Here is a 27,276-nt window from a genome sequence, read left to right on the forward strand (position 1 = left end):
TTGTGAAAATGCAACTTCATTCTTCAAAGCCACTTTGTGTGGGATGCCTGAGTGGCTTAGTTGGTTAAATGTCTGACTCTTGATTTCGGCTCAGATCATGATCTCATGGGTTTGTGGGTATGAGCTCCTCATCGGGCTCTACACTGACAGAGAGGAGCCTGCTTGGCTGGGATTCTCCCTCTCTCTCTCTGCCCCTCCCCACCTCTTCTCTTTCAAAAACAAAACAAAACAAAACAAATTTGTTCATGTCAGGTCTTCTTAGGCTCCACCCATAAATGCAGTGGAGATAGGAATTTGTTCTCTTCTGCCAGCAGGGGGCACTTCAGTAGAAAGTGTGAGAAATACTGTACAATAAGAGATTGTGATTCTATGAACAGAGTAGAATGATTTGTATGGAATTGATATAAATTGTGCTACTTTTGCTTCACGTGTGCACAATTGAAAACACCCACCTTAAAAATGGGTATTCCCAGTTAGCAGCACTTTGCTTTACAACATACCCCACTGTGGATGATGGGGCGGGGGGAACCCTCCCCAAATAATGTTCCTTCATGCTGCTTATTGCCAACCATTATTTGACCAAGAAGAATTTGCAAAAAAAAACAGCCTCCACCTTTTTGGGAAATAAAGGCTTGATTCAGTCTGCTGCTCTTGTGGTAATTAATAAACCTTACACTTCCAAGAAAATGGCCGTGTCTATAAACACTTCAGTAAAAGTTTATCAGGGAAGAGGATATAGGTTTCATTTCATCCCTTATTTTCTCTACTAAAGAAACCTTCTGACGGAGAAGCAAAACAGAAATAAAACTTTGTTAAATCTTTGAGGACTCTGAACCTAGTGACAGTATTCTTAAATTAGTTTTGCATCTGTCTACCAGAATAAGAACATTCCAGAAATTTGATAAGTAGCGAAGGAATGCTAACTTAGATGAGGCAGTGTTAGCTATCTATGCGTAATTAAGTATCTACCATGTTCTAGATAGCACAACCATAAATAAAATTCCATCCCTTCCCTTGAAGAGTTTATAGTCTAGCGATGAGCCATACTTAAAAACAAGTATTTTCAGTGGTTCGTGGCCCGTGGTAAACTCCACATGTTTTAGGAGCCCATAGGAGGGACAATTTGCTGCTTGTCAAGATCTATGATATACTTCCTCCGTTAATATCTGAGCTAATTCCCAAGGAAGAAGGAGCATTAATAATTAAAAAAAAAAAAAAAACAGATCTTCAGGCTAAAGACAGAGCTTGGGTAAAGGCACAGAAGGTGGAACAGTAGGAACTACCACATGGGAAACAAGGAGATGCAGCTACCAGCTAGAAGTAGAGAGATCACATTATGGAGGGTGTTTGAATTCTCTGGTGGGTTTACATTCATACAGGATGTGGTCTGGTGCCATCGCAGTGTCATAAGAAGGACAATGATGTGGCCTTATTTTCTAAATCCCCTGCCATCCCATTCACTAGAGACAGAGTTAAGGGGAACAAGATCCGAGCAGCAGTCCAGGAGTGAAATTATGTAAATGGTTAAGGGATGAACAGAGGAAGAACCATGAAGAAGACTGAAGATGGGAAAGAAAAGTTGAAGAGGCCCTGGAATGTGCAAGAGGGGGTGCAGACTTGTATGAAGGAGTAAATGGTCCTCAGTGTCCATGCCATCCAAAGATCAAGTGAGCGGGGTCAGTGACATTTGAGAACATAAAGGTTTCCGTGGATCTGGGCAAAGCAGTGTAATGAGAGGAGGGGTTAGAAGATCATAGTAGATCTAAGAATCCATAGGAGCTGAGAAAGCAGAGGCAGTATGAACATCCCATTCCAAAAATTTGACCGAAGAGAAAAGCTAGAGAAAGAGCTAGAGTTAACCATTTGAAGAATAGACTGCAATTTAATACAAGCATGAATATTAGAAGAGCTCATATTCTAAAAGCTCATGGGAATGGGAGCAGCAGAACACATGAAGAAGGAGTTGCCAGAAGAGCTGGGTTTGTGTTCTGGACTCAACTGACTGGCTTTGCGCTCTTGCATAGAGTCCCCCAAACCTGCTGCGTGTGAGATTCACGGGAGAAGCACTTTAGGATTAAGATGACTGGACCTCACTCAAGATGCATGGAATCAGAATCTCTGGGAGGGGGGCCCACGCTTATTTCTTGTAACTTTTGCTGTCTTCTCCTTCTCCCTGTCCACAACTCAGTTTCTCCTGCAGGTTTCTCCTTCTCTTCCCACCTCTAAATATTGTAGTGTTTTAGCTCTCCCTCTTGAAATCTCTCCTTAAGCCACAGACTCTCCCCAGGTGAAGTCTTACATTCCATGGCTTCAGGTCCTGTCTGTTGACTGCTGATGACTCTCAGCCCTGACCTTGCACCTCATCTCCTGACTTCTCTATTCACTCCTGATAGATCACTGGATCTATCTAGTAGGCATTTTAAACATATGCCAAAGAAAATTCTCTTCGTTTTTATTCCATCAACACTGCTGCAAATCTGTGTTTATTCTCTGGTTGTTCCTGGTTCAGAATTGGTCCTTCAGGTGCTCCTGACGAGGCCTGGGAGTCATCTTTGTCTCCTCTGTTTCTTTCAGCCACATCCCATCCAGTAGCAGCTTTATCTCCAGAACATACCCTGAATCTATCCACTCCTCTCCATTGGTACTAACAATTGTTATTTCTTTACCGTGATAATCGCCTCCCTCCTTCTAGTCTTAACATCTTAAAACCCATTCTCCACACTGAAGCCAGAATGGTTATTTAAAAAAAAAAAAAAAATACAAGGGTGCCTGGATGGCTCAGTGGTTTAAAGTGTCTGACTCTTGGTTTCAGCTCAGGTCGTGATCTCACTGCTCGTGAGTTCAAGCCCCAAGTCAGGCTCTGTACTGGCAGTACTGAGCCTGCTTAGGATTTGCTCTTTCTGTCTCTCTGTCCCTCCCCTGCTTGCACTGTCTCTGTCTCTCTCAAAATAATTAAATAAACTTTAAAAAAAAAAAAAAAGTACAACCCAGATCATGTCGTTCCCTTGGCCATACTTCTCCCTCTGGCTCCATGGGAATTAACCGGCTCTTCTTACTTACCCTTATACCACAATGCTTTCTTTCACTGTCCCAAACACTGGGACTATGTTTCTTCTTCAAATATCCATGATTGTCCCTATTTCATAGCCTTTTGCCATTCGCTTTCCCTGGAAAACTCCCCCAGACCTCCAGGGGGCCAGCTCTTTCATGTCAACTTTAGTCCCTCCACATTTTTTGTTAGGTCTCTTTATAAAACTTAGTCTAAAACATGGATTTTGCGGGGTGCCTGGGTGGCTCAGTCGGTTAAGCGGCTGACTTTGGCTCAGGTCATGATCTCGCACTCTGTGAGTTCGAGTCCCGCGTCCGGCTCTGTGCTGACAGCTCAGAGCCTGGAGCCTGTTTCAGATTCTGTGTCTCCCTCTCTCTGACCCTCCCCCATTCATGCTCTGTCTCTCTCTGTCTCAAAAATAAATAAACATTAAAAAAAAAAAAAAAAAAAAAACATGGATTTTGCTACCAAAAAAGTGAACAATTTGTGCTGACGTGGTGTCTTAGATCCTTCCTGTTCTGGCAAGATTGATTTAAGGGAAAGCAAAATACAGTGTTCCTTTCTTCCACTCAGTTGCTATATGGGGCCAAGCAGAAGACAGGGATGCTAGATGTTTGTGGTATATTCCAGTGTTTATGTGCTCCAGACACTGGCCACATCCTGTCCTGATCGACCTTCCCAGCCTCTGGGAGACCTGGAGTGGGAGAAGAATCGAAAAAGCTAACATTGCAGGTTAAAAAAATGTATTCTCTCACTGGTAGGTTGGCTTTTTCTTTTTGACTCTCTTCCCCCTCCTTTTATTCCCCACCCCCATCTCAGCAGTACTAGTACTGAATTGTAATGAGATGGTGAGTATTGAAAGCTTAAGGTTACTTTTGGGTCATTTCTTTTTAACCTCATTGCTCATTCACATCCTTCTAATCTGTGGAGGGCTGCAGGGCACTGAGAAAGTCAGGAATGATTCTTCATGTCTTTGTTGTTCTTAAAACTCTGTCTGATCAGCCATGGAGTTCGTTTTGCATTAACTATAAGTGAACACTGGTGCGGCTTTGTGGGGCGGAGCGGCGTGGGGGTGTGTGGCTAAGCGACATCGTGGACAGGGAATCCGGACAGTAGAAAGATGAGCAGTGGGACCTTTCGTTACACTTCTTCAGAGCTGGGCATCCTAGTCTTCTCAATGATTCCTGGGACTGCACTATTTTTTTTTCCTCCATCAAAAGGACTTTGATTCAGTGTCTCTCTCTGTGTTCATCTAAGACTCAGTGTCCCCATTCGCAGAGCAAGTAGACCAGTCATACTCTCAAACCCATAAGATATGGAGCTTTATAGGTATGTTGTCCCTAGAGCATTCAGTGGAACATGATATAAAGATATAATGTGTGATTTATTAGCTTTAATTTAGTGTTTTAAAAACAAGGGAGCACCGAGTGTCTATATTTTCACCTAATAACTTTTCCCTATTGAAGATTGTTAAGATCTGCTATTTAGGTCAAACTTCAGCCATCCTTTACATACTGATACAGCCAAATCAATATAATTGATACACAGAAGGTGCCTTTACCGGAACTTGGAGTCAAAGCCAACCTCAGAAAGCCTTCTATAGGCATGGTCCCTTGTATGGAGTCCTACCCATAGTCCTTTGCTGTGGGAAGCAGTGTTGGTCAGCCTGGGTGGCCATGCTGTGTACCTGTCATGTCCATGGGACCAAGAATGTACACCTGAGTTTGCTGCATAGGAGTAAATCCAGTCTGAGAGACCCTCTCAAGAAGGATTAAAGTGATTATGTACTTCTAGATTCTTGCTTTTCTGTGTATGACTTGATCCTGAAGAAGAATCAGTTGTTGGCAGAGGCAACAGAAGAGGGCAAAGAAGCATGTTGTGTGGCCCTGAGACATGAGAAGGCATGAGTAAGTGCAAGCAACAGATAAGTAGGGGCCATTAAGACAATAGACAGGAGGCAATTGATTAGGAGGGGCAGAAGTGACAGGCTGTCTGTGTGCTAGGAGGATTATGCAGTCACCCATTTAGTAGAATAACACTGGATCTCCATGTCCTCTTGCTGGGCCTTGTTAGGGTCTCTTTAAGACCTACTTGTCTGTGATGCTTACTCTTTCTCTCAAGCCTAGTCTATGGTCTTTCTTGGTTTCCAGTCAGCCCTGGACTCAAAATTAACATTCTTGTCCTTCTAATTTTCAGTAAATACTCAATTTTTGATGGAATCTGAATGAATTTTGCTTCCTTGTAAACAAAAGAGGCCAAATGCAATGGAATGTATTGCATTGGGAATAGCTCAATAGAGAGCAAGTTAAATTAGTGCTCAAAGCATTTTGTAAAATCACAGCTGCTTCGCTCCACCATAATGTGTCTCTGTTGCCGAACGCTGCCTTCACAACACCACTGTTTGCCTGACAGACTGTGCCACTTGTTGTGCAAGGGGTCGTGACACACAGTACTACTTATAAAGTGATTTATGGATAAAAGCAATTGGACATCAGAGGGATTGCAGAGCACAGGGGATCTAGCAAAGCCCCAGAGTTCTTCCGTGGCCCTGAAAAACAGCCTTGAGGAGTCTCTGCATGACAGGATCCCTGGCATCAGTCAAATGCCTTACTGTCCCAATCAAGAGAGCCTGCTCATTGCTTGGCACCGGGATGGGATCAGGGACAATGCAGAGAGGCCCATGGGACTCAACTATGGCCAGAGGGGTCACCCCTTTGCTATTGCTGCAAGCTTTCACTTGGCAGGAGGTAAGCCTACAGTATTCAACAATTTTAGGAAAGAGAAACGCACATGTGGAATTGGGCTTTGGTGCCAGTTGTCCCGCAAGGAGACACGGCGAAATCAGAACTAAAAGATCCACAGCAAAGACAAGAAGTGAAAGATAGGAACAGCCTGGCATCAGTATGGATCAGTGGTCAAGAAATGTGCAGAGTTCATTGATCTCAGTAAGGCAGAGGGCTTAAGACAGGCTGGCAAGGAAAGCCCATACAGAGGAAGGAATTGGCCTGACAGGAAGCCTTTTATATACTTCCTCTGGGAACTAGAGTTGGTAGCTGACTTCTCAGGCCATAAGCATCTAGGGCTGGAGGACTGAGGCAGAACCAAATGGGGGCACCGGGCCTTGACTTTCATTTTGCTGGCATCCATCTGTTCTGCACTTGGACCAGCTTTTTTATTCCAACAAATGATCTGTATTTGGCTAAGTTACAAATTCCTTTTATGTGTGACAAACAGGATTTGCTGTTCCTTCAGAAAAGTATGGGTGGGAAAGATTGAGAGCTGATTTGCATATTGGTGTTGCTGGACACTAATGGGACATCGTACTGTCCTCCTGAAATCTTAACAAATGACTAGGATTATGACTATTAAAAAAATGACTATGATTTTTCACTGCCTGATTTGGTTGGAATGAGTAAATTATTTTTATTTCATTGCATTAACTGCCAGAACATTGAATGAGCCGATAACTCCCTGGTGTTGCTGAGCCGCAAAGAACTATTATTCGGAATTGAATTTTTATTGATTTTCTTGTGCTACAATGACTTTTCTAACATAGTAGCATGAAAGGAAAATGAGAAAAAGGCCAAGTAGGGCATAGGGTGAGGAAGGGGAGGCTGCTGCTTCCCATGGCCTCACCCCGATGGACTACTTATTGGCAGGCACCGCTGACTCGGGGTGATCTTGTTGCCGATGAGATGATTTACAGGTTAGCCAAGCACCTGGCGTCATCACCTTGCCCTCCTCTTCCCTTCTGCTGTCTTTGTTTCCAGTCGCTTTGGGCCTTGTTGGCATTCTGCTGTAGACACGAACAGGGCAGTGGGGTGAAGGAGGAGCAGAAGTAGAGAGGGTAATGTTCCACACCGGTCAGTGCTGATGTTTGTTAGCACCTTAACGCGTGCACACATGGGCGCACACACGGGCAGCATGAGTCAGTGTTACTTTAGCATCATTATAGTACCTTCATCTCTTCGTGGTTTTGCTTTTTCTAGTTATCTTGACTCCTGGAGACCTAGTTGTATATTAAGTTTATAATAGTCATTCACGTGAGTTGAAATGGAAATGCGTTCACTCATTCAACAAATATTTATTGATGGCTCCTGTGTAGTCCAGACACTAGAGGCAAGGCGGTGAACAAAACAAATGAAAAATGTTGTCCTTGTGCACAGATTCCTATGAGTAAAATTAATATTTTAGAATTCACAAAAGATTGAAAAATAACAGTCCTTTTGGTCTCCTTTAAAAAAAAAAAAAGCTTATTTTGAGAGAGACAGAGTGCAAGTGGGGGAGGGGCACAGAGAGAGAGGGAGAGGGAGAATCCTGAGCTGATTCTGCACTGCCAGAGCAGAGTCTGATGCGGGGCTCGAACCCACGAAGCCATGAGATCATGACCTGAGCTGAAACCAAGAGTCGGTTGCTTAACCGACTAAGCCACCCAGGTGCCCCACTTCCTTCTTTAACAGACCTGAGAGGAGTGAAACTTGCTACAATAAATGGAAACAAAATGGACTTCTTCCCTGGTTTCTGATCTAGTTTAGAGAATCTTGACAACTCCTAGGAAAGAGTGGCTTTTTTTGGACATTATTTTTTCTGGCTATAAAAATAATCCATGCTCATTGTGGAAAGTTTAGAAAATGCAGAAACAAATGAAGTAGAGAGTTAGTATACCCATATTCACCCTGTAGCAAGTCTTTGAAATGTTGAGTTTCTCCTCTGTAGGGCTTTTCCTATAGCATATATAGTAATCCCACACCAGTTGCTATTTTAGAATTTTAAAACCTTCAGTCTTGATGTGTATGTATGCAGTTTGGTTCAGTTCCCTTATACAAAGTAATGTGAAAATTATTATTTCTCTTCTTCCCAGAGACCCATGTGAGCATGATTGTAAGTGAGATCAGAAGGTGGAAATCTATTTATATTCCACCCTCTCAATATATATGAATAGAAGACCAAGTCTAATAAAAGAGTGTCCTTATGTGATGTGATAACTTCTGGAAAGAGAGGTAGCTAGGCAGGCACTTTGCAAGAGATTTGCAAGAAAGAAACAAGAGCATATGTATGCAAGAAGAATGTTCTAAGCCAGCAAAGCCCGATTGAAATTGTAAAAGTGGTACAGTGTGTATTATGTAGGCTGTGTGAGGCTCTACCTCTGTTTAGACCTATAACTTTTCTGAGGAACTTTCCTGGAATCACTCGATTAAGTTGGGTCCCACTGTGATAGATTTTTACTGAACTTACTACTTCTCTATCTCATCACTCATGAATACACATTTTTAATGTTTGTTTATTCATTTGGAGAGAGAGCACATAAGCACGGGAGGGGCAGAGAGAGAGGGAGAGAGAAAGATTCGAAGGAGGCTCCACGCTGCTGGCACAGAGCCTGGCGTGGAGCTCAAACTCAGGAATGGTGAGGTCATGACCTGAGCCAAAATCAAGAGTCGGATGCTCAACTGACTTAACCATCCAGGCGCCCCCATTAATCTTAATCTCTTGTTTAATGTCTGTTCTTCTTGTTAGCATGTATGCTGTGGGAGTATTGGGACGGTCTGTGTGAGGTTGACTAATGCACTCCACTGCCCATGGTCAACAGCATGAGTGAATGAAGGAAGCTGTTGCACATATACTGAAAACCTGAAGGCAAAGTAGGAGAAGGCCTGCTGACCAAAGCAGGTTTTTAATGCAGTTGTACCTACTTTTATTTGGAAGTAGATGCATTCTATAAGAAATGTATTACATTTTGAGGAGGCCAGTTCTCACATATTAGAAAATACATATAAACGATAGACACCGTTCACTCCATGCTCTTTTATCTTATGTAGCAATTTATTCAAACATTTACTTGCAATGTAAATATTCTTTGAGCTTTATAACGTCTGTGTAGTATTCCATTGTAGGAACGCACCAAAAGATATTAGCCATTCTTATATTATTGGACATTTAGATTGTTAGCAACTGTTCAGCATTATAAGTGGAGAATTGAGCAATGTCACCCTTCCACATTTTTCTAGGTAGCTGTGTAATCGTTTTCCTAGAAAATTTTAGAAATAGGTTGCTTGAATTATACAAATGAATCCTTTTAAATAATAACTTTATTGAGATATAATCCATAATACCCTGCAGCCAATGCATCTACTTAAAGTATACAATTTAATAGGTCTTTTAAAATTGTATTTATTTATTTATTTATTTACTTACTTACTTATTTATTTTTAGAGATAGGGAGCATAAGCAGGGGGAGAGGGGCAGGGTGAGCGAGAGAGAGAATCTTAAGCAGGTTCCATGCTCAGCGTGGAGCCCAACGCAGGGCTTGATTCCACCACCGTGGGATCGTGACTTGAGCCGAAATCAATATTCAGATGCTCAACCGAGTCACACAGGCGCCCCTACAATTTGATAGTTTTTGGTACATTCTCAGAGTTGTGCAACCATGTTCAGAGTCTATTTTAGGACACTTCCATCACGCCGAAAAGTAAAACCGTTCCCATTAGCCGTAACATTCCCCTCGCCCCTTGCCCTGACACCTGCAGTGCTTGGCCATCACGAATCTTTCTGGCTGTATGGATTTGCCTCTTCAGGACATTTCATATATGTGGGATCATACGATATGTAGTCTTTTGTGTCTGGCCTCTTTTACCGAGCATATTCCTTTCAAAATTCATCTGTGTTGCAGAAAGTACTCCAGTATTTTATTTCTTTGTATTGTCAAATAATATCCCACGGTATGGGATTATTGTCAAATAATATCCCACATGTTGTGCATTTATTCATTAGAAAGTGAACATATAAATGAACTGTTAAAGTAATTTTGACACATCCTCTAGCTTGCCCTTCATGTTGACCCGTTTTCACACTATCTAGCAGTGTTTAAGACTATCTAGTTTTCCATCCTCTTTCCAACACTGGGAATTAGTACTTAAAGAAACTAATAAAACCAAGCCTCTTTGGAAAAGTTAAAGAGACATATTGATGCTTTTTAAATGGGCATTTCTTTCATGATTAGGGATATTGGCCTTATGATTGTCTCTATTAGTTGTTTCTCTCTTATGAATGTTGCCTAAATGCCCCTTTGCCATTTTGTTTTAGGGTATTTATCTTTTTTGTTTGTTGTAATAATGCCGTTTGTGTAATAAGGCTGTCCAGCCTCTGCCCATAATGTTGCTTGTAATGTTTGAGATTGAGGCCATTTTTTTTTTCCTTCCAGGATTTTATTTAAATTCAAGTTTGTTAGCATATAGTGTAGTATTGGTTTTAGGAGTAGAATTCGGTGATTCATCATTTCCATATAACACCCCGTGTTCATCACAAGTGCCCTCCTTAATGCCCATCACTCATTTAGCCCCATTCCCTGCCCCCCTCCCCTCCAGCAACCCTCAGTTTGTTCTCTGTGGTTAATAGTCTCTTATGGTTTGCCTCCCTCTCTGTTTTTATCTTATTTGATTTTCCTTTCCTTCTCCTATGTTCATCTGTTTTGTTTCTTAAATTCCATATGAGTGAAATCGTGTGATATTTGTGTGTCTCTGTTACTTCACGTAGCATGATACCGTCTATCCATCCACATCTTTGCAGGTGGAAAGATTTCATTCTTTTCGATGGCTGAGTAATATTCAATTGTGTGTGTCTGTGTGTGTGTGCATATGTATGTATACATACCACACCTTCTTTGTCCATTCGTCAGTCGATGGACATTTGGGTTCTTTCCATTATTTGGCTATGTTGTTAGGGCTGCTATAAACTTTGGGGTGCACGTGCCCCTTCAAGATTGAAAGTTTTTAGTTTGACATGTCTACCAAACATTATCTACCAATCATTTCCTTAAGGATTCTTCTTTTAATTTTCTTTAGAAGGGCTTTCCCTATCCTAAGATCCAAATAAGTATCTTGTGACTGCTATGGTTTTATCATATATTAATTTATACTTTTCATTTGAGAGTCTTTGAAAAATTTTCCAGTTTATAATTAATATGTATATCTGATTTATGAAAAAGCCTCCTCCTTTTAATCATTGCAGCCTTATAATAGGATTTAGTAATTGTGACCTTTATTAAGCTGTGTTATGTACCCAGTGCTCTTAAGACGATTTTACACGTATTAGCATTTAATGCCCACAAAAACTATATGTGATGAAAATTATTATCCGCATTTGGCACATGAGGAACCTGAGGCAAAGAGAGATAAAAATACTTACCAAGTCAAGGTTCTAGTAGGTGGCAGACCCAGAATTCAAATGGATGCTCAGTCTCAGCCCCACCTTCTTCAAAAGTGTGCAGTCTTACTAGTCGAGTTCTAGAACAAATGACCTAGGAGTTTAAATCCTTATCATTACTTAACATGCATGCTTATGAGGTGTTATGCATTTCTTTTTCCAGAGTTTTTGGATAATTACACGAATATTCCTTGCTATATCATAAAAAAGTTAGATTTGAACATTTTCAAGTGTGTTTTATTGCCCACTGCCAAATGTTTTGAAACCACAACTTCCAAATACTTACTAATTCATTACTTTGAGCCTCATTTTTAAAAAAGGTAATTGTTTTTTCAGGAAGGGGGTGCAGCTGATTAAAATCTCTCTTGTCTCTGCCGTGTCTGAGACTGTATTGTTGTTAGTTTGCTCATGTATAATAACTTGTTTGGGAAGAAAAATATAGTACCTGTGCTCTTTTGTTTTTTTTCTTTTCCTCAAAAATAAAAACATAGGGGTGCCTGGGTGGCTCAGTTGGTTAAGCATCCGACTTTGGCTCAGGTCATGATCTCATGGTTTGTGGGTTTGAGCCCCACATCCGGCTCTGTGGTGACAGCTCAGAGCCTGGATCCTGCTTCAGATTCTGTGTCTCCCTCTTTCTCTGCCCCTCTCCGACTCATGCTCTGTCTTTGTCTCTCTCTCTCTCTCTCAAAAATAAATAATAAACATTAAAAAAAAATAAATAGGTATGATTAATTATACCCTGGTATATGCTAATATAGGAAAAAGTTCTAATCCTAGCCTGATTTTTGTTTCATTGTCAATCACTTCTTTTTTTAAAAAAATATTTATGTAGCTTTATTGAGATATACCTAACTAATAACCTTGTGTAACTTACAATTTGCCATGATTTGGTATCCGTTTTTGTTGTGGAATGATTATCACAGTAAGGTTAGTCAACACATCCATCACCTCACATAGCTACATATTTTCTTTTTTTTTAAATTTACTCTCTCAGTAACTTTTAGGTAAACAGCACAATATTGTCAACTATATTCACCATGCTGTATGTTAGGTCCGCAGAACTTACTCATGTTTTCACTGGAAGTTGTACCCTTTGACCTCCATCCTTTCCCTCACTTGCCAGCTCCTGGCAACCACTAGTCTTCTCCTTGTTTGTGAGTTCAGCTTTTTTGTATTCTATATATAAGTGAGATCATACAGTATTTGTCTGACTTACTTCATTTAGCGTAATGCCCTCAAAGTCCTATCTGTGTTGTCTCAAACGGCAGGATTTGGTTCTTTATTCTTATTTTATTTTTTAAATGTTTGTTTGAGAGAGAGAGGGAGAAAGAGAGCATGAGCAGGGGAGGGGCAGAGAGAGGGAGAGAGAGAGACAGTCCCCAGCAGGCTCCATGCTGTGAGCACAGAGCCCAATGCAGGGCTTGATCTCATGGTTGGTGAGAACTTGAGCTGAACCAAAATCAACAGTCAGATGCTTAACTGACTGAGCTACCTGGGTGCCCCTGTTTTTTTGTTTTTGTTTTTTAAGCTGAATAACACTCCATTTTGTGTGTGTGTATGTGTGTGCACATACACGTCTATGTAAACACACATGCACACACACACACCCCACTCCATCCATTCATGCGTTGATGTACACTTAGGTTGTTTTCATGTTTTTCTGAATAATGTTGCAGTGAGCGTAGGATATAGATATCTTTTCGAGATGGTGATTTTATTTCTTTTGAAATGGGTTTGCTGCATCTTATGGTTGTTCTATATTTAATCTGGGGTGGGGGGAGGAGTCTTCATATTGTTTTTCATAGTGGCTCCTCCAATTCACTGCCCCTCCACCAGTGCACAATGCTTCCCTTTTCTCCACATTGTCATCCACACTTACCTCTTGTCTTTTTGACGATAGCAATTCTAACAGGAGCAAGGTGGTATCTCCCTGTGGGTTGGATTTGCATTTATCTGATGATTAATGATGTTGAGCACCTTTTCAAGTACATGGTGGACATTTGTGCGTTGTCTTTGGAATAACGTTTATCTGGGTCCTTTCCCCATTTTTTTTTTAATGGATTGTTTGTTCTTTTGCTGTTGAGTTGAATGAATTCTTTGGATATTTTGAAGATTAGCCCCTTATTAGAAATATGGTTTGCAAATATTTCCTCCCATTCCATAAGTTGCCTTTCACTTTGTTGATCATTTCTTCTGCTGCACAAGAACTTTTTGACATAGTCCTAATTGTTTATTTTTGCTTTTGTTACTTGTGTTTTTTGTTGTCATGTCCAAAAAGTTGTTGTCAAGGCCAGTGTCAAGAAGCTTTTTCCCTAGAGTTTCTTTTAGTCGTTTTATGGTTTCAGGTCATACAATTAGGTCTTTAATACATCTTGAGTTAATTTTTGTGTTACAAGTTAGGGGTCCAAGGTAATTCTTTTGCATGTGGTTTTCCAGTTTTCCCACCACCATTTATTGAAGAGATACCCTTTCCTCATTTAGAATAATTGTAAACCTGTCAAATATTAGATATCTGTATATGTGAGGTTTTATTTCTGGGGTCTCCATTCTGCCCCACTGATCCATGTGTCTGTTTCTATGCTGATAATGTATTGTTTTGGTTACTGTAGCTGTGTAGTGTAGTTTGAAATCAGGAAGTATGATGCCTCTAGCTTTGTTCTTTTTTTTTTTATTATTTCAAGGTTGCTTTGGGCCTTCAATGTCTTTTGTGGTTCCCTGTGAATTATAGGATTGTGTTTTCTATTTCATTAAATAATGCCACTGGAATTTGTATAGAGATTGCATTGAATCCATTGATGACTTTGGATAGTGTAGAAATGTTGACAATATTAATTATTCTAGTCCATGAAATTGTTAGTTACATCAGTTTGTTTACTCCTGAGATACTTATAAAATTATTATGTTTCTAATTTTCTTAATTTTGTTAAAATTCAAAATTTTTAACTATGACATATTTAGGATCTTTTTTTTTCCTTTCTAATACTATTTTGCCTTTTATCCAGTGAGCTCTTTTGCAAACTCAAGTCCTTTTTCACCTCAGAGAAGAATTATTATCATTCTTAAATAGGTTATCATTTATTTTCTTTCTTGTTTCTTTCTAAAATTCCTATTCTATTTAATACTACATTTCTCTATCTCAACATTATCTTTTGTTATTTATTTTGTTCTTTTGCTGGAAAATTTATTATCATTTTATAATTTTCCTCTTAGCACATGCATTCAACATATATTTGTTAAGGACATGCTCTATATCGGGTGTTCAGTAGCCCTGAGAGTATGAGGGCAACCATCTCAGATATAAAGCCCCCCCTTTATAGAAATGAGGAGAACAGTGAGGAGTAAGAAATTTTAAGAGCCCTACTAGAGGAAGCCTCATAAACTGGGTTTTGTTGGTTACATAGCTGTTGTCTCTTGCCTCTAAGACCACTGGTATATAGTTTGTAAAGCTGGAGCAGGTACCTCTTTGCCAGATCCTGGCTCCCTGTAAGGCTCCACCGGTAGGGGGCGGGGGAGGAGACTAAACAGTAGAAGAGGGAGGAAGTCTACTTGTTAATTTTCTGTCCCTGTCAGCATCACCCTAGTAGAGTTTCTTCATCCTGGAAGTGGCAGTTGCTTCTTGTTTCCAGCTTATTATTTTGTTTCAAGTACTAACAGAACCAGCTTTGTTAGGACCCACAGAGATTCCAGCACCAGATTGATGGACAGTCTTTCTTCAGAGGTCTTGGTCTTGATTTCTTAAATCCCTCTTCCACGTTCCTGAGGTGCCAGCACCCATGCCCAGTGCTTCACAGCTCTGTAACCCCAACCTCTTCTTTTGGTCCCCTCCAACCCCTCTGCTTTTTTCCTTTTCCTGCCTGGATCCTGACTGGATCCTCACTAGTTTAGTTTTCTGCAATATTCAGGATGCTGTTTACGGTCTCCATGGTATGTATATTTCTAATTCAGCACTTATGTTGTTTTTTTCTTCCCCCTGCATAGTGGCAGTTTTCTTGATCTCAGATGTTATCCTATTTATAACTCCCTACTCTAGATTCTCAGTTGCTATTTCGTTTTGACTTTAAAAAGCTCAAATTAGAAGTTCTATAAAAATGTCTCTTGTTTCTTGTCTTAGAGGAAGCCATTGAATCTCATTTCTATGGTTTGCCTCCTTTATTTGTAGAATTCTTTTTATATGGCTGGGGATATTTTCTCTACTACTGGAAGTTGCATTGGTTCCTATCTAAATCTTTCAAGCCTCAGAACTAACATAGGTGATCAAAGTATGTAACTTTGCCAATTAAGAAACTAATCAGGTTAGATGACCTGTGGTGGGAATCAGAGGTAGAGCTGGAAGCACGTACCTCTGTGTCTAAGGGTTTATTTCCATGATTTTTAGTATATTTCATAGCCAGCTGGAATTTGGTCTGTTTTCTCTCCTTAGGAGTCAGAAATACCAAAGTTCTACCATTAGCCTCAGGTATGGGGCAGGACTCGGTGATGCTTGTGTTTCTTACTTGGTGTGCTATCTGGTGTGTGGCTGGCTGCTTGTTATGAGCTGGATCCTGATACATGACATCATACTTTTCCCCTGACCCCCTACTCCATCGCTGATTTGCCTTTCATCTTTGTCTCTCCTTACTGAGGAGTATTAATATGCTTCTGGCTGGAACCCTGCCAGTGAGTCCCAATGTCACTTGGGGAGAAGCAAGAGGTTGGGTAGGTCCCTCCTGTAGTTTGATCCTGGCTGGATGAGACCCACTAGGTGTTTCTTCTTTATAGACATTACCCTTTCCTACATCCCAGTGGGAATGCAGGGCTTCCTTTTTTAGCTGCATGTTTACCTATTTTATGGAGCTGTTGGGAATGGGGAAGTATATTGGATGTTTTCATCCCAACTTTCCTTTCACCTGCCAGTGTATTAGAGTAGTGGAGTGAGGAGCTAACCATAAACTATGCGTTTGGTTACCATTTCCATTTCTCCTGAGCAAAGAAAGGAAATAGAGCTGGAAGACAAAACAGAAAGTCCCACTCTCTGTTTTATGTGCTTCATCTGGTTGAATACAGATTATGTGGTGTTGTCAAAGCAGCAACCATTATTCAGCAGCACCAAGGGAGCCTTCATTTGGAAAACAAAGCAATCAAGAAAAACAAAATGGCAAACAAACCAAACAAAAATAGCCACAAAAACTCAACCCTTTCCTTTAGCAAACTGAGTGTTCACAAAACTCCTGTTGAAGTCATGCTCACACTCTGTGCTACACTGGTTTCAGTCCAGTCCTGATGAGTGAATGAATCAGAAGGAGGAAGGATTTTTGACTCACAGCTCCCCTGGGGGAAAACAAAGGAAACTTTGTGGTCAAATCGTGCAGGAAACTGGAGATTTTTCACTCTAGGGTTTATTCACAGTTCTTCACTCATGGTTTTATCAGCAGTCAGGTGACCCTTATCACACTTGCAGTCAGAAATTCTGAATCAGACTCTTAAATACAGTAAACAAACTGAGGGTGAATTAAAAAAAAAAAAAGAAAGAAAAATAATAATAAAAAAAAAAAGAAATTCTGAATCATAAGTGCTATGGCAGTTTATGGATCTGGAATAGAAGGAATCTGGCTTCATGATTTGGGGGGCAGGAGAGAAATGAGAAGAAGGATGTGCCCCCTGCCTGCAATGCAAGTCCTTTTAAGATCTGTTGCCTCGTATATACTCATGAAGATCCCTGAATATATAGCACTACTGACAAAAGGCGTCAGTTGCCTCTGGGAGGGAAAACATTAAGACTAGAATTGGGAAGAAAGTGAATACATGGATGGTTCTGCTTGTTATTCATCCAGTGTTTCTGACTTGCTAAAAGCAAGTTTAATGTATTTATACAATTTGTAAAGATGTAACTGATTCTGGAGCTCTGCTCTTTACAGGGAACATATTTCATGTTAGTGTAAGCACTAAAGAAAATTAAATCAATAAATCCACAGCCTGTAATTTGAGATACTCAATTGAAGAAAAATACATTGTCTGGGAGGGAGGGGGAACCGTTCACATCGAGAAAGACTTGTAAAAGCCGCCTTTGTTTTACTAGTGCAGGATTTCAGGTGATGGCAAGAGTTAAGCCTGTGCTGTAAAATCATCAGTGCTTTGTGACACCTCGCAACAAGCGGAGACCCGCTCACACTTTGGTTCTTGAAGCAAGCGCTCAACTGGAAAGCCACTCAAGCCATGCTTTCTCTCTGAACTCTCTGGGTCCTTCTCCCTAAGAAAGTTTTTGCTGGCTATAGCAGGCAGAGACCGGATGTCAGGAAGCTCTGTGCAGTTTTTCCCCCTCGCTGGCATCGATGTTCTCCATGACCACTGGCAAGCCAATTAACCTCCCCGGGCATCACCCTTCCATGTGTAAAAGGTTAATAGTGCAGCTTGTTTGCAAAGTGCCTCGAGCCTTCCATGAAGGGCACTACCCAGATACGCAGCATTGCTGTTTGACTGGAGGGCGTTGTATTTTTTAATTTTATGTTTGGTTGGATGGGTTATAGATTTCGTGGTGGTTGAATGTTGCCCCATTCTCCCTGGTTACACATAAAGACTAATAGGTAATCTCACTCTATTACCATCTTCTAGAGCCCCCTAGAGGGTTAAGGAAAAGGCAGAGGTTACAGATTAATAATGCATTCTTTAGTTAATAAAAAAAAAAATCATGTGCATCTCAACTGCACAATTATGGCTGTGGATGGCAACTTATTAGGTCAAGTGTGTCATCAGATGCTAAGCAGATTATGTTGGCAAAGACTCAGGAAATGAGTTGTTTTTTGTTTGTTTTCTCTCTGCGCCCCAGTAAACCTTTCCTCCTTCATGGCAGCATGGAGCATAGGAAGTTCTGTTATGGTTTATTTCAAATATTTGGGAAAACGATTTTCTTATGTCTGGAACTCCTAAAAACGGTGACTCTCTGTGTCGACCCAGTTTGCGACATTAAGCTCACTATTTTATTGTATTTGGACCACATGTGAAGAATATTGGCCCTAGAGCAAATTGTCCTATACCTCACACTTTTGTTGTTGTTGTTGTTTGTTTGTTTGTTTTGCAGATTTAAGGAAAAACTTCGAACAAGATCCACAGGGAAGGGAGGTGCCCATTGAAGGCATGATAGTGCTGCATTGCCGGCCACCCGAGGGAGTCCCTGCTGCTGAGGTAAGACACCAGCCCTGGTCCCAGGAGGGAGAGCAGAGTCCTATGTGGTCATAAGTGAAGTGAAAGAGTCTGTGTCTGGCATTCTTGCTCTCTGGACCCAGTTGCTAAAGGTGAAGATACTGCGAAGGAAGTAAGTTGGAAGAGGAGGTTGTCTCTCGCCTACTTTGTTGTTGACACAAAGCTCTTGTGAGGTAGCCTGAGTAGGATTTTGGTCTGTGTTCTTGATTTCAGTGACCTTGGATCTCACAGGTGGCATCCTCTGTGTCCTCAGTCAGTCGCCTGGAACACTCTGACATGCACCTTGGGTCATGGCTCAACCTGTCACGTGAAAAAGTGCCCAGGGAAGGACATGACCCTAGTGCCACAAGTTTCACTAATGTTTGTACTCAGTCTCCGTTTACTTACGGAACAAACATCCACTGAGTGTTTATTATGCTGTAGGCACTGTGCTGGGCATGGGGAATATAAAAAGTGATGAAGCCACAGGTCTCCTTCACGGTGGGAGTCTAGAGTCCAGAGTCACTCTTGGTTTTTGCCCTTTCATGTTTTCTAGGACTTCTCCTATACTATTAGAATCTAATTGTCAATGATGACACATTGTGGTCATGGCAAAGGCTTCCTAAACCTTTCAGGCCCTCTTAAAAGATGTTCTCATAGATGAGTAATACAGTCATGAAGCTAATACTGAGGGTGAAGGGGGGAAGTACAAGGAAAGCTTAATAGAATGATAAGTTTATAAATGAAGGCCCGAGTTGAGCAGTAGATAGTTCAGTCGTGGATCTTCTGTGGGAAGCTAGGAAAATGTCTTTAGAGCCGTGGTTTGTTTATTCACTGAGAGGTAGAGATTTAACAAAAAAGAAGAAGCCTTTACCTCACATTTTCGCTAAAATTGCTGTGGGATTTTGTAATTGGAAGGACAAAGGAATCGAGAAGATAAAAGGGAGCGGAAAAACACACACACTTGCATGTTTAGACAGAAAGCATGCTGGGTGGGCACTATTGAAAGCTCAAGTGGTTCACAGAAATGAAGCAAACGGACTTGAAAATTAAAGTGAACATTCCATGCATGATAGGAAATGATTAGAAAGGAAAATGCTTATTTTTAGATTGTTATTTAATGTGAAACAGGAAGGTTTTTGGTCCTTCTCTTGCTACCTTTCCGTTTCTTGCAGAGTGTGGTGTAGTTTCCAGAGCAGGGTGAGAGGCCGCAGGGCGTTCAGTGCACAGGGGAACGCATCACTCTCATTCAGGACACCCTACTGCTCCCAGGAGTCTAGCGTGGGCGTCAGCAGTTTGCTATAAGCACCACCTACCTCTCAAAATCCTGATTTACAAATGTCCATGTGGGGGGTGCCTGGGTGGCTCAGTCAGTTAAGTCAGTCAACTCGGGTCATGATCTCAAGGTTTGTGAGTTTGAGCCCCATGTCAGTCTCTGTGCTAACAGCTTGGAGCCTGGAGCCTGCTTGGATTCTCTCTGCACCTCCGCTGCTCTCACCCTCTCCTTCCTCTCAAAAATAAATAAACCTTAAAAACAAACAAACAGCCAACCAGCCAAACAAAAAAAAAACAAATGTCTGTGTGGACAGGAAATTTGGGGGGGGGGGGGTGGAGGGGGTGATCCCTGTTCAGCTCCCTACACCTTCCTATTCTCCCTTTGACAACAAATGACACTTTATTTTAATCATGTTTATGTTATTAGGAATAAATCTCAGAGCCAGGCTGGCTGATATTAAATGAGGGCCATCCCAAGGAGTAAGCCAGGGCTACAGGATGGTTGAAAACAGACATTCTGAGCTGAGAATGAGGGAGAGCTGTGTTTTCTACATTTTGTGTTATAGGATGGATCTGGAGAGTGTTTCGGCTACATTGTGGGTTAATGGGCTGTTATGGAGCCCTGATAAGCATTTATAGCATCATCTTAATGCAAGAAAGCATCTCAAATCCAAACACCAGGGTTTCCTTGGAATTTATGTGTTGGTTACTACCTATATCTGCACACCAGTATTTACAGCTCTCTTAGTGTGTGCAATAGCTTACATGGTTGGTATTACCATCGACATCTGTGTTTTTGCTGATGGGCGGGCAGAATGACAGAAGAAGTCAAAAAGGGTAGAGAAGGAAAGGGAAAATGTACATACCCTTCCCCGGTCAGGGTCTCCCATGATGAAGATGTCTGCAGTGCCCGTCATGCGGTCTCCAGGTCTGCAAGAGTGCACCACTGTGCTTTCTGACTTCACAGTCAAGTGAGGATCCTGTAGTTAGCTAACGACTCTCCAGGGTGGCAGTGATAGGAACTGTGTTTGGAAATTGATCAGTGATGTAATTGTCACTGTGAGATACCTTCCATTATCTTCCTTGCGCGGGAATGTTCCTCCCTCTCCACCACGTGGTTCCCTTGCTGTCCACCTCCTGTGGGGCCATGGGGTCATCACTGGAAGGGGTTGTGGCTAGCAGGGCCACTGGTATCTCAGTGGGTTTTGCCCTGCAGTGGCCTAGGAGGTCTCCTCCTTGACACATCGAGAGGCATCTTGGGGGCAGGTCCAAGTTGTGTTTTCCTAAGACACGTACAATTGTCTTCTCTCTGTAAGGTAGAACTTCCCTGGCAACTAATTCATCTGTTGACCACAGAAGGTGGTTTGTGTAAGCTCAGGAAGAGCTACCCTTTATAGAATGTCCCCATGTGCCAGGTTCTGTGTTAAGTGCCTTCGCTATTGTTTCTCTTGTTTTTATGTTTATTTATTTATTTTTGAGAGAGAAAGAGAGGCAGAGAGAGACGGAGACTGAGAATCCAAGCAGGCTCCACACTTTCAGCGAGGAGCCCGACATGGAGCTCGAACTCCTGAACTGTGAGGTCATGACCTGAGCCGAAATCAAGAGTTGGACACTTAATAGACTGAGCCACCCAGGACTCCCTTCTCTATGTCATTTCACTTGATTTGCAAGTGAGATGGTAGAAGGTTACAGGTATTTTCATGTCCATCTTATAGGAACTTGTCCAAGCTCTTGGATCACTAGAAAGTTATTCTAACCTTAAAGCTCAGATCATTTTTTCTTCTCTAATATTTTTTTGTTGTTGTTTTTAATGAGACTCTGGGTTCATTTAGTTTTCCCCAAGCTTTTTGAAGCTTGAGAGCCCAGAGGCCAGTGGTAACATATCTGTTTGCTATGCTCTGGACCTTCCACCATTAGAAATAGAGATTAAAATTTCTTCTAGCTAATATGCCAATCCTAAACCTTCTGTAAATTCTTTGTTCTTTTGTTTCAAATAAGTAATCTGCTGGCAAAACGACAAATAGAGCAGTGATAAAAATAGAGGTGTTGGGAGCCCAGGAGGACGAGGAGCCTGGAGTGGGGCATGTCTAGAACCTCTGTGCTCCCAAGGGCCAGGAGCCTGGGTTTGATGCTGTCCTAGGTGATAGGAAGGTACAGGATTTCCAGAGTTACAAGAAGGAGGCCATGGAGAAGAAAAGGAGACATATGAAAGGGGAGACAAGAGACCCCAGGGTGATCTCTACCCTTACTACAATTTTTCCTACATCTGGCTGTAGCCATGACAGAGCTCATTGTCCTGAAGGGTCAAACACTGACTAGCACTTCCCAATGCTGTGACTGATAGTAATTTACTAGCCACCCTGAACCTCCGATTCCTCATCTGGAAATAGGAATGATATTTTCCTTGTAGGATTGCTGGGAGACAAAGGGGGGGGGGTGGGGAAACAAGAACATTCAAAACAGTCTTTAGTATCAAATAGTAGAGATTATTGTGGTTTATCTTCTTCCTTTTTAGCCTAGTCTTTCATAAAGCTTCACAAACCTTTAATTCTCAGCAAAGATGGAGGGCAGCCTGGTGGTCGGAGAACCAGATTAAAACAGAGACTCTTGTGATATCTGACACATTTTCAACCCTATGAAAAAACAGTGTGCTTCTCAGACCATCCCTCCTCACCCCAGACTGTACGTGAGCTCTGCCCCTCCAGCCTGGGCCCCCTGTTCTTCCTTCACAAGCTCATCCAAGGACAAAGACCCTTATCAAAAGCTCTCTGCTTCCCTCTCTTTTAATCTGTCACATGGAAGAAATAAATGGTTATTGACAGAAGCTGGTGAGTATCTGTGTTTCTGTACCTTGCTTACCCCATTGAAGAGTCTTATGAATGGTAGTCGCAGGAGTAGTAAATACACTTTCTCAAAAGTAGCATATGAATTTGAAGATTCTTACCAGACTCGTTTGCATGCTGGTTTGGATGAAATAACAGGTCACACACTCTTTCCAAAATACCTACGGTTTGAACAGATGATAATTGAACCTTTCCTAAACTCCACGAGCTCCTATTGCTGGATGTATTAGAGCATTTTGTCACTGCAGTTACTGTTAACCTTAGCCTTGGGACAGTTCTAACTAAAGATAGCAACTTTAGTGTTTGACACTTGTTGTTTAGCTAAAACCAATTGGCTCTTTTCAAAACAATTCATTATCCCACACTGCACTTTTTTATATTCCCCAATTAAATGGAAAATCTATCTTTCATAAAAGTTAGAAATTATGTCCAATGAAAATCCGACATTTTAATGGTTTTCCACAGATTAAAATTGTAGAGTTCTCAATAAACCCTGATTTACTGATGTTGGCCATAAAATGGTTATTGCTGTTAATAAAGCCTGTAAATCTTAACAGGTTATGTTTGCCTTGGACAATAAAACTTGCCATAAAGGCTTAGTGTCTAAGGCTAATTCTGCTCACATCAAGGTAAACAGCCTACTCAAAATAATTCAATGTCTTTGAGAGTTAAGGCCCCAAAGCTAAGCGACTGACAGATTCCAGCCTTGAGCCATTGCCTGCCAGGCACTGTTCTTGTTTTAATCTCACTGAGGAGTCATGACCTGCTGGAATTAGAAAACTTAAGAAGGTCAGAGGCCTTAGTCAATGCACTGTGGGTAAGGAGAAGGTTCCCTTCTTTCTGCGGGACACCAAATCAGTTCTGTCATTGACTGATCACTTGGTTGGAATGCTTGTATAGCAAGGGGAGGTTCCAAGAGTGGAGTGAAGGGATGTATTTTCTGTTTCATAAAGTGTGTCATGCAAGTATTAGAAGCCATATTATTGTTGAGGGTTGTTGTGAGGGGGGCGGGGAATAAGGACAGGAGTTTGGGGGAAAGGGATCCTTTCAGATGCCCAGGTGGAAATCAAGTTGTTTGAGAAGATTTAATTTTGGTACACTTGGTGGACCATTTGACATGCTTTCTAATGTTTGTGGAATTTTGTGTCTGTGTGTGTGTGTCCCTTTTCTAAGGTAAAAGCCAAAAAAAAAAAAAAAGATTGTTTAGTCTTTGTGATTAAGCCCTATTAGCCTGGCGTTCTTACATAGATGGGGTGGAGAAGTGAGCAGTGTCATGATTTTTGAACTGACAGGGTATTGACAAGTGACTGTCCCTTTCCCTATGGTGTGGTTGAACATTGTCCCTGGCTGCTTGCCAGCCTGGCCTGGCTCTTTGATCTTCCTGGAGGTTTTGGGTACTACTAATGTTTTTTAATAAAGTCCTTTCCTGCATGAACAAGCCAGAGCAGGGTTTATTATTTGCATTCAAGAATCCCCACATGCATCCACCATGTCTTACTACTTTAAGAATGCCTTTGAACAATACCTCAAAGTGGCCTTTGGAACAAAGCAAGTCACTATGAAGTGACATTATGGAATGTTGATATGTTTTTTCTTTGCCTGTAGAACAAGGAGGGGCACTAGAAAACCCTAAGGCCCCTTTCATATCTCTAATTATCGTTGATGTATAAACAGTAGAATCCGCCTGCTATCTATGGCTTGTTTTAATAATTCTGCCCAGACTGGTGCCAGACAGTTTTTTAAGTCAGAAGCCCTTTGCCCCTTATCCCCAGTGAGGGTATTCTTAATGAAAGGTTCATTTGTTTCGAATGTGTTCATTGGCATAAAACCCAGGAGAGAATCTTATGACATTGAACTGTTTAATACAAGAATCACTAGACTATTGTGTTTAACCTCAATCAAACAGACTATGAAATGAGAACTTTATTTTAAAAATAAGATTCTTAATAATTCACAAGAGAAATGTTAAGTGAAGTGCCCAAGTTCTGAAGCAGTGGACCTCAGGTATAAATAATTGATCTAATTTGGTGCAGCCAAAGCGGAGAGAATGTCTAATAGTCCAGATAAACTTTGCTTTGAGGAGACTGACAATGAGGACCTTTGCAGAAAGCCACATTTGATTAGAATGTATAATATTGTAATAGAAACCTAATGGACTCTTAAGAAAAGAGAATGTTGAATTGGTTAAATACTAGTAATTAAGTGCCAGTAAATTACTTCTCTGAAAACATTTCTACCAAAAAAAAAAAAAAAAAAAAAAAATCGCTATCGTAGGAGAGATGGGAAAATGAAGTTAATGTAAGTTATTTAAAAAGTGAGTTTCAGCCCAAATACCCTCATCATTAATACTGGTCCTTAAGTAAATCTTACCAATGTACTGACTTTCACCTTATCCTTATCTGGGAAGCTCTCTTTCCTTACTGAAGATGAAAATGATAGAAGATATCTGAAGCTTCTGATTTATATTTATTTTCTTTTCTCTTCTTGTTTTCTATTCCTTGGTGGATAGAACATGGAAGTTAGAATTACATTGCTCAAAGCCAAGGACAGGGACCCAAGATGAGATTACAAAAGTTGCTTAGCTGCTTTTTTTTTCCCCCTCTTCGTCTCCCATGTTATCTCTACACATTCAGTGTTTTTCATTCCAAGCACTAGTCTCTGTTATTTCCAGTCCTATCTCTGTGTCTCCCCGATTTCCCCTTGCCTGGAATGCTCTTGACCTCCAACATCTACCTGTGGCATACACCGTCTGGGAGTATCTGTTTTCACCCAGCCCGTTTCCCCACTTCTCCCTTGGCCACCCCAGCTGACCCTGGTCTCTCTTTCTTAGAGACCCCTAATCTAATTGGTGTGGACTGCTCAGGGAAGGATGGCATTTTCTCCCTCCCCTGAAGACTTTCATAGCACATTGCTTGGAATGTTTTGTTTTGTTCTTCTCCCATCTTCTTCTTGCGTTTAACTTTTCATGATTGTATGTCCTATTTCCTCAAGGTAATTCCCCTCATGATAGCAAATGCAAATTACACTTTTCAGTGTCCTTTCCCACCCCCCTTAGCAGATAACACAAATGTACCTGGGGATGTAGTAGGTACCTGGCAAGCATTTGTGACTTAATGGATGAATATTCACACAACTGCTGTGTGGTACACAGAGTAATAAACTCTTAAATTTATCACTTTGAATTTTACATAGATTTTCATGTATATTGACTCATTGGATTCTTAAAGCTACAATTTGTAGGTAGGCAAATAAAGCAATATCTCTGTTATTATTGAACTGTAGTTGGCCTACAATATTCTGTTGGTTTCAGGTATACAACATAGTGATTCAACATTTATATACATTAGGAAGTGATTGCTACTGTAAATGTAGCTGTCATCTGTCACCATACAAAGGTGTTATGTATTATTGACTATATTCCCTATGCTGTACATTGTGTCCCTGTGCCTTATTTATTTTATAACTGGAAATTTGTATCTTTTAATCCCCTTCCTTTATTATGCCTTTCCCCCCCGCCAACCCATGCCACCTGGCAAACACCAGACTATTCCCTGTATCTGTGAGTCTGTTTCTGTTTTGTTTGTTCATTTGGTTTTTTGTTTGTTCGTTTTAGATTCCACACCTAAGTGAAATCATAACAGCAATAGTCCTTCTCTATCTGACTTATCTGGCTTAGCATAATACCTTCTGGGTCCATCTATGTTATCACAGATAGCAAGGTTTCATTTAATGGATGAGTAATATTCCATTGGATACATATACCACATCTTCTCTATCCATTTATCTACTGGTGGACCTTAGGTTGCCACCTTATCTTGGCTACTGTGAATGCTGCCGTGAACACAGAAATGCATATATCTTTTCAAATAAGGGTGGTTTTTCTTTTTTTTTCATTTTCTTTGGATAAATACCCACAAGTAGAATTACTGGATGATATGGTAGTTCTATTTTTCTGAGAATTTTCTGAGAAGCCTCCATACTGTTTTTCCTAGCCATTGTACCATTTTTCCTTCCTACCAACAGTAGTGAGTGTTGTCTTTTCTCTACATCGTTGCCAATACTTGTTATCTCTTGTCTTTCTAAATAATACCCTTTCTAAGAGGGATGAGGTGATACCTCATTGTGGTTTTGATTTGCATTGATTAGTGGTGTGAAACATCTTTTCATGGGCCTGTTGGCCACCTTTGTCTCCTTTGGAGAAAGGTCTTACGCAGGTCAATATTTTTGTCAATCTTGTCAATATTTTTAATTGGATTGCTTTTTTGGTTTTATTTTTCTTTGTTTGATGTTGAATTGTGTGAGTTCTTTATATATTTTGGATATTAACCCCTTATCAGCTATATTGTTTGCAAACATGTTCTCTCATTCAGTAGGTTGTCTTTTCATTTCGCTCACAGTTTCCTTTGTGGTGCAAAAGCTTTTTGGTTTGATGTAGTTCCATTTGTTTATTTTTGTTTTTTATTGCCATTGCTTGAGGAGACAGATCCAAAAAAATATTGCTTCGACTGATGTCCAAGAGCTTGCTGCCTAGGTTTTATTCTAGGAGTTTTATGGCTTTTGGTCTTTAATCCATTTTGAGTTGATATTTGTGTATGATATAGGACAGTAGTCTAGTTCCATTCTTTTGCATGTAGTTGTCTAGTTTTCTCAACATCATTTATTGAAGAGACTGTCTTTTTCCTATTGTATATCTTTGCTCTTTTGATGAATATTGACAATGTAAGTTTGGGTTCATTTTTGGACTCTCTATTCCAT

At 40.8% G+C, this 27,276-nt stretch overlaps 1 protein-coding gene across 1 annotated transcript in view; it reads left to right on the forward strand.

The window, feature by feature from the left end:
• Positions 1 to 27,276, forward strand: part of UNC5D (unc-5 netrin receptor D) — a 274,282-nt gene that overhangs the window by 64,679 nt on the left and 182,327 nt on the right. Inside the window, exon 6 of the mRNA XM_049630074.1 lies at positions 18,303 to 18,406. Coding sequence (XP_049486031.1) covers positions 18,303 to 18,406 — 104 coding nt within the window. The remainder of the gene's footprint in view (positions 1 to 18,302; positions 18,407 to 27,276) is intronic.

This window comes from Panthera uncia, chromosome B1, assembly GCF_023721935.1.
Source record: "Panthera uncia isolate 11264 chromosome B1, Puncia_PCG_1.0, whole genome shotgun sequence".
In the NCBI taxonomy this organism is placed as follows: Eukaryota; Metazoa; Chordata; class Mammalia; order Carnivora; family Felidae; genus Panthera; species Panthera uncia.